Source organism: Trifolium pratense, linkage group LG1 (assembly GCF_020283565.1).
Source record: "Trifolium pratense cultivar HEN17-A07 linkage group LG1, ARS_RC_1.1, whole genome shotgun sequence".
Classification (NCBI taxonomy): Eukaryota; Viridiplantae; Streptophyta; class Magnoliopsida; order Fabales; family Fabaceae; genus Trifolium; species Trifolium pratense.
The window spans coordinates 50,136,736-50,144,615 of record NC_060059.1 but is presented as its reverse complement, the minus strand read 5'-3'; the positions used below and the strand labels follow the sequence as shown (position 1 = coordinate 50,144,615).

Here is a 7,880-nt window from a genome sequence, read left to right as displayed (position 1 = left end):
TCATACAAGGAGTTTCACGTGATAGGTGATGGGAGTTCGTTACCTACATAGCGAGCATTGGTTTTCTCAAATCAGAGTGTTATTTCTATGAAGGGTGTGATTCATGTAAATATTGGAATGGGTTAAAAAAAAACTGTCATTTACTAATAACTTGCGAACTGAGTTTGCTACCTTAGTAGCAAGAAATGTATTTTGGTCATTTTGCATGATGCTAAAGAAAAAATCATTGATCTACATGTGACTGGCCCAATAACAATTTGGTTGAAGTGTCCAATTTAACACTTCATAGGGATGTTTTCTCCTCCGACCCCGTGTTTCTTTTATACTCCCTGAATTTCCAATTTTACCCTTGCAAAAAACTTCCGTTTATAGAAACCGAAGTTTGTTTTTGCCTTGAAAACAAATTTCGGTTTATAAAAACCGAAATTTAATCTGAATTTGTACTAGAAAAAATTTGGTTTCTACGAACCGAAGATTTTTGTAAGGGCAAAATTGAAATATTGAGGGTATAAAAGAATCACGGGAGGTCGGGAGAGAAAACATCCTTCATAGGTTGATATCAACATATCAATCTCCACCATGACCCAATAATTTAAATTTTGTCTGCACTATATCATATACTCTATATGAGAGTGAGATAATCTTTTATAAGAGTGTGTTTGAATGAGGTAATTAAGAAATTTTAAATAATTTAGAATTCTAGGCAATGATTCAATTAAATTACTTTCATTTTTCAATTCTTTTGTTTGGATGGAGTAATAAAAAAATTCATTGTCATCATTTTCGGGCAACTTGTATAAATTTTATTTTTTTGAGTCAATTTGTAAATTTCAAGGGGTCAAATTATAATTTTGGAAAATTAGGGTGGTCAATTTGCAATTGTTTGGAAATTTATTGGGGTCAATTTGATTTTTTTTGAAAATATGAGTGAGTTGATCTTTTATCAGTCGTTGGATTAAAATCGATGGCTCATATTAAAATGTAAATTTCAAAATTTTCGAGGGGTCAAATTATAATTTTGGAAAATTTGGGGGGTCAATTTGCAACTTTTTGGAAATCTATTGGGGTCAATTGAAATTTTTTGAAAATATGAGAGTGAGTTGGGGTACTAATTTATTGTTAAGAGACTTTGTAACTTTTTTTGAAACAAGAGACTTTGTAACTTAGTCCCTTGCATAAGGGTAAAGGGATGTAGTATCTAAGTTGAGGTTGTTTTTTTTTCTGAAAGAAGAAATTAAACATGAGTAACTTAAGATTGAAAAACAACATTGGCTTATAGCCTTTAACAGTAACCGAAACTGAAACCAACATTTGAGCAGAGCTAGATAACCTGATAACAAACTTGACTCCTAATAATAATAATATGAAGTCTTAGCATAGCCATTATGTGAATTAACAGAAATGTTAGTTTGCAATCTTATAGAAGTTGATTGAATTTCGCGCAAAGAGATCTTTTGCAACTTCCACAGCCTCCGAAACAGTGATATCGCCATCAATGCATGAATCACGCAGAACGGTGAAAACAACTTCGCGAGCATTCTTTGCACCTGTCAAAACAAATATCAGTATTTTTGAACTTGGTACCAGTAATCTTCAAAATTAAGTAACATGATAATTGATTTTAACAACCTAAGTAGAAGAGTTCCGGAAAGGCATAGGCATCGGTACTGAACATCACCTGCAATGCAAAGTTTATTCTGATGAGACATGAAATGCCATTGCCTTTAGCAACTTGTGGTTTAGAGACATTTTACAAATCTGTTTCTAAATTTGGTCATAAACTCATTTAACGACTGATTTAGAGACCGACTTTTCAAAACAGAATTTTTGAATTGCTTATATTGTCACCTTATTTAATGGAGCTTGCTCTAAAAGATCTTTCACTGCAGAAATCATTCCATGCACACTAAGCTTTGGAATAGCCAAACCAAAATCAAGGTAAACCTGAATGAGAATATTTTGTTACTTGATCTGTAATTCAAATTCAAATTCAAATCAAGTAATACAAGTGAATGAGTTTTATATGTTTGCCTGGGAGTAGAGAGAAGCCAAATATGATGCTTCCTTTGAGAATGGATATGATGTATGTAAAAGAACAATCCTGCACTTTGCAAATCTCTTGTCCTCAAGAACATTGTGGAGATAAAGAGGATTGGACAGTCTCAGATTCAAACCTCTATCTCCAAAGCTATTAATAATAGAGAAAATGTTTAGTATCTTAAGTAAAAGTTATTATAGCTACAATGAAGCAATCAAACATCTAGAGCATGACTTGAGTGACTCGATAATAAGTGACTTAATGGAATTTGGATAGACTCTGATATCAAAACCTAGAATTTAAGCCCTTTAAATTGCAGTAAATATGGCCGATATGAGATTGATGGTGTTGGGCCGTGAGGGGGAGCCTCACTGGGTTGAATCGGTACATTGAGCAAACACACAAGTGACTTTGAGGCATGGTTTATGAGTCATCTCACTTATAAAGTGTTCAACCTCAACTCTTCCAACCAATGTGAGACTTAACTCACACTTGATAGATCTCAACAGATGACATCTAATTTAGGACTCTCAACACTTAATAGTTAAACACTTACCAACTCAAATTATTTCATAAATTAAGCATAGATGATTTTATTTTTTATTTTTTAAATTCCAAAGGTAACCACATCACAAGCTAGTCTTGTAGTAAATTCACCAAAAAATATTTGAAATCAATAAATGTAACAACATAAAACAATTTATTACCCTGTATGTATCTGCATTGGCAAGTCATGGGATTGAGCAAATTCCAAACTCAGCAAGAAGATGTAGTCAACAAGATTTTTGTTTGCCACCAAGACAGGCTTCCAAACTGAATTATAAAAATGATTAGTTAGTATTAGTATTAATAAATAATACACTAAACATATATTAAAACCAATTTGCATATTCTACTCACCAGCTAACACCTGCTGCAGAGCTTCCTCAGCTTCCTGTTTAGTCACATTTGTATTGATGTCTAAGCCAAAGTAGTATGCTGCTATGCTTTTCAAACCAACTACCTCACCAGAAACTGTAACAGTCATGCTAAGGAATACAACTACAACATTATTTGTTTCTAGAACTAAGAATGTGTGTGTGTGTGTGTGTGTGTGTGTGTGTGTGTGTAGAGAGTCAGAAACTTATGAAGGATATGATTCCAACTTGGAGAGAAATGCATTGGTGAATGAATCTAGTGTCCAAGGAGATCCATCTGGCAATCCCTTCACAAAGCATTCAATATAAAATATAAGATATATCAACATATAATATAGTATAATTTAGCTCGCAACGGGACTTCTTAACACACCCCCTCACGTCTAACACTATTGAGTTTGGTGCATGGATATAAACGGTGGGTGGCCCAATAGCGGAAACCTGATAACAGGTGGCCCAACAGATCGTGGAGAGGCTCTGATACCATCTTAGAATTGAGAGTTAGGCCTAACTCAACCCTACAAAATCGGTTTGTAAGGTGAGAATTGATCTCACTTATAAACACACATTCAGGTCATCTCGCAACCGTGGAACTTCTTAACACATTTGTCACAACAATCTAAAGTGTTTGTACACCAAAATAGTCCCACATTGCAATTGGGAATCAAACTAAAGTTTATAAACAACATCCAAATTTTTCAAACTTATGAGACGCCTTTTACAACGGATAAAATTATAAGGGCGCACAAAACACCTAAAGCAGACAATACTTCAAAAATACAGTGTTGTAGACTTGTGTTAACATCATTTGAAAAACGGTTACTTACGTATTGGATATACCATGTGTCAAACCTTATTAATCATTAATGTAAGTTCACTAACCATCAATATGGATATAATTATCCATAATTTGTAAATGTTCAAATCTAAAAATAAATACATAGATGATTTAAATGTGAATATGAATAAGAATCTCACTTCATTAAGGATCTTTTCAGCTAGGCGTTCAACTCTTACTAGTGTAGCAACATGAGGAGTAAAAGTCTTATGCCATTCAGTATCAATTATTTTGTCCAAAACAATTCCATCATCAAAGATTACTGTAGAGATTCTTGCAGCTTTGAAGCATGTTGAGCTAATAGATTCTAATCCAGAGACTCTTCTGTATTCTTCAACAGCTTCCAAACTTGACTTGCATCCATACAACTCAGCTATATCTCTTATATTTCTCTGATATCACATAATATTATTAGGTACTACTAGTATATTTCATGACAAAAAAAATTGTATTGAAAGTTTTTTTACAAAGAAAAAAACTCTAAACGAATTTAAAATGAAACGGAGAAGAATTAGGACCAAAGAGAGTGCTTCTTAAAATTTTAAACAGAAGTGGGCAAAGTTATATTTGAAAGACCAAAAAATTTGATTCTGAAAACGGATCCAGATTCTATGCAGTCACTAACTGCGTACAGTTATTGATTCATGACCGATCTTGATTGGACAGTCCATAATAAAGTGATGTTCTAATTTTATAAAATGTGAAGTTTTAATAGAAAATTTTAAATTGTACGATCAAGATTGGACGGTCAAGAATCCATGACTGCACAACTACATGTAGTAAGGGATTGCATATTGCACAGAATTCAAATCGGAAAGAAACTATTTTCACGAATGTCATAAAATAAAATAGGGAAACAAAAGTAAAATTAAGTCAATAATTTTTTTTCGTTTTATACCATATTAAATGTGGGGAAAATATGGTACAGTATCATTTTAAATTTTGGGTTATATTAACTCAATCTCACCAGTCATCAAAGGAAAAAAAAAAAATTCAATCTCACCAAATTGGATTATAATGTGATAGATACTTCCAACTTATTAAACAAAACATTTTTAGATCGTATGAGATCCAACGTGAAACTCTAAATTATTTTTTTAATAAAAAATGATTCTTATCTAGGAGTGAGTAGTTTATTTTGAATTAGAATTGCATAAAGTCGAAACTGCATATAGTATTACATTCGATGTATTTCTAGTTGTCATGATTAAGACTAGACAATCAAATTTAAAACATATTTTATCCTTTTTGTTAATTCTTAAACTTAAAATTTGAACCAATCGAACGGCCAAAAATGCGCCGACTATAGAGTTGCATCAGCTTTGACTGAATACAATTCTGATCCGTTCATTTTACATGGTGCATTGAATCATGACACCAATACTAGAATGATCAAACTAAGATGACTATATGAGTTATCATATATTCAACTTTGACGGCTAGAAAACATCAATAATCAATGTAAAACACCACACACATGGGTGGAATGGGTAATTCAACCAGTTAAATTAATTGAGTTAAAGGTTAAAGAATTTGGTCGGCTAAGGTTCAAGTTCTGGTAAGGTGTAAAAAACTAACATAACTATTAACATATCAATTTGTCATTAAAAAAAAAAAAACCACACACATCTCCAAGATGCACCAAAATAAAACATAGTAATTCCATTCCATCTGCAGGGAGCTGAAAAAGCAGAGGATGTTATGTTTATGTTACCTTGAAGGGTAGAGAGTGTTGTGTTGAAGCAACAGCATCACCATGTGCTAGAGAAAAGGCATGGATAAAACTAAAGTTGGAGTCAAGTGCAACTAAGTTGTGGGCATGACCATCCACAAGCTCTACTTCCTCAATCGCTTTTCTTAACTCACTGAAATCCATTCTCTCTTTCACTCTTTGTTTCTGTGTCTAAATGTATTTTTGTGTTTCAAATTGGTAAGAGTCGCATATATATCATTTATATACTCAGTTGGTCCATACTAAATGACTTTTTGATCATTTCACACACCTTAAAGATGCATAAGAATTGTCCCCATGAGCTTAGCTCAATTGGTTGGGACATCAGCATTTTATATGCAGGAGCCAGGGTTCGAACCCTGGACACTCCACTTATCCATCTTTAAAGGTGGAATTTCAAGCCACTAGGCTACCTGACCAAAAAAAAAAAAAAAAAAGATGCATAAGAATTTTACTCGGTTGGTCCACCGTGGGCAAGTGTCAAGTGATCAATACTATTATAACGAATACGAATTTTATAAAATGTAGAATTATATTAAAAGTTTATAATATCATCGGTCCAATTTATTTTTTAAGAACATTGGTCCAATTAACTATTCTTAGTTTGGACAAATGGTGTGTGACTTCTTCGAGAGGGTGTTCTTTATTTTAGAACCGTGTACTTATTTGAACAAATGGTTATTGCAACTACTTTAAGCTCATTTGAAGGGGTGTTCTATAAATTGAAATTGAAAATTTTGAAAGAGTAACAATTGAACCCCAATTCTTTTGACTCTATGCCACTTCAATGGGTGTGTGTTTTTCAATGAGTTATTCATTTCACCTAATTGAAAGGCCTATTGTTCCTAAAACATGATCTTAATGAAATATTTTGTAATCAGTTATTGAACCGATTTTAAAAGTCCTTACATTCTAGTACATTGAGATCTCATAAAAAGCATTTATTTCGCTTCTCATTTGGGAGACCATAAAAAATAATAAAGTAAATTTCATCTCTAGAGTTGTCAAAACGAATAAACCAGCAATCATAAAACCAGCCAATTGTTTGCATAAACCAGCTATCATAAAATCACCCAATTGTTTGCATAAACCAGCTATCATAAAATCACCCAATTGTTTTGGAATGTCTTAGGAGGGGTCCACACGAGACATTTGACAAAGAATTATTGAATGAATGTAAACTTCTAGTTGTCAACATGTGATTAGGGTTACTAAGGGATAAGGGTTATATATGCCTAAAACAGGTATGCTATAATAGACTTTGGGTTTTATTAGATGGAGCAAAAAACACTGTTAAAATATGGGCTCTAAAAATGAAGCATGAATACGGTCATATGTGAGTTGTTGGCGGTGGCGGAACTAGGATAATTTTTTGGGGAGGACCATGTTTGATAAAAAAAAATAGTTACTTTTTTTACTTTTAATCCCCATCCCATTTTAGGGTTGATCTTAATAACATAACATTAATAATTTTTATTAATAAATTAAAATTATATTATCCAAAGTTCCCAAATAAACATCACAAACCAAAATTCCTTCTATCCATAATTCAAACTATACCCGGCCTTCAGTGGCTCCGCCCCCGATTGTTGGCTAAATGTGTTGACCCTTATTTAAACATTCAGTTTTTTTCACCAAAACCAAGAAAAAATATTACTCGATTGGAATTCCCGTCTTGCATGTATGAAATCTTCCTTGAAATTGAGGTTTTGGAAGTCAATAAGCTAAGTTTTTAGGTGTTTGAATTGGATTACCTAGAATATTCAATTACTACCCAAAAGTTTCCTTGCTTCAACAACCCATTCAACTATACTGATTCATCTCAATATTGTTACCAAATGTTGCTATGGCTGTTATATATTAGAGTATATGAACTCTTGGATTAATAGTGTAATCAAAAGTGTAATGCCTAGATCAAGTTGTGTAACTGCCTAGATTAAGTTGTTAGAAGTTAGTTTTACTTTGCTGACTTGGCACTATGATTAGTTAAGAAGTTATCTTAGGTGGCATTGCCAACTGTACAAAATCAGAGCTCTATATATAAGAGTCTCAGATTATTGTAAAAGTATCTTCTTGTAATTTTGAGAAACAAAAGAAGTTCAATAATGATAAGAGTTTAGTTTCCTAACATTATATAAGACAGGACCACACGTGTATCATTGGTAGTGTGAGTTCAAAAACAGATAACATGGTCAAAGAAAATCATTTTTGGTGGCATGTGGTTAATTATTTCAATTTGGAGCTCAATCCATGCCCAGCTTTCATTCAAAGTAATATATATATATATATATATATGTATATATATATATATATATATATATATATATATATATATATAGAACAGAGATTTGGGAT

At 32.6% G+C, this 7,880-nt stretch overlaps 1 protein-coding gene across 2 annotated transcripts; it reads right to left on the bottom strand.

Annotated features, from left to right (window-relative positions):
* Positions 1-1,255: 1,255 nt before the first annotated feature.
* Positions 1,256-5,759, bottom strand: LOC123902588 (protein fluG-like). Of its 2 annotated transcripts, XM_045952353.1 has the most exons (9): positions 5,508-5,754; positions 3,934-4,185; positions 3,175-3,242; positions 2,939-3,054; positions 2,746-2,851; positions 2,032-2,188; positions 1,849-1,944; positions 1,630-1,678; positions 1,256-1,547 (listed from the first exon to the last, which is right to left on the bottom strand). In XM_045952353.1, exons 1-9 carry the CDS (start codon positions 5,667-5,669, stop codon positions 1,405-1,407), a joined length of 1,149 nt encoding a protein of 382 aa, XP_045808309.1. In that variant the 5' UTR covers positions 5,670-5,754; the 3' UTR covers positions 1,256-1,404. The 2 variants fall into 2 exon arrangements, with proteins under 2 accessions (XP_045808309.1, XP_045808308.1); XM_045952352.1 differs by lacking the exon at positions 1,630-1,678 and having other exon boundaries at positions 5,508-5,759.
* Between the last annotated feature and the right edge of the window lie 2,121 nt (positions 5,760-7,880).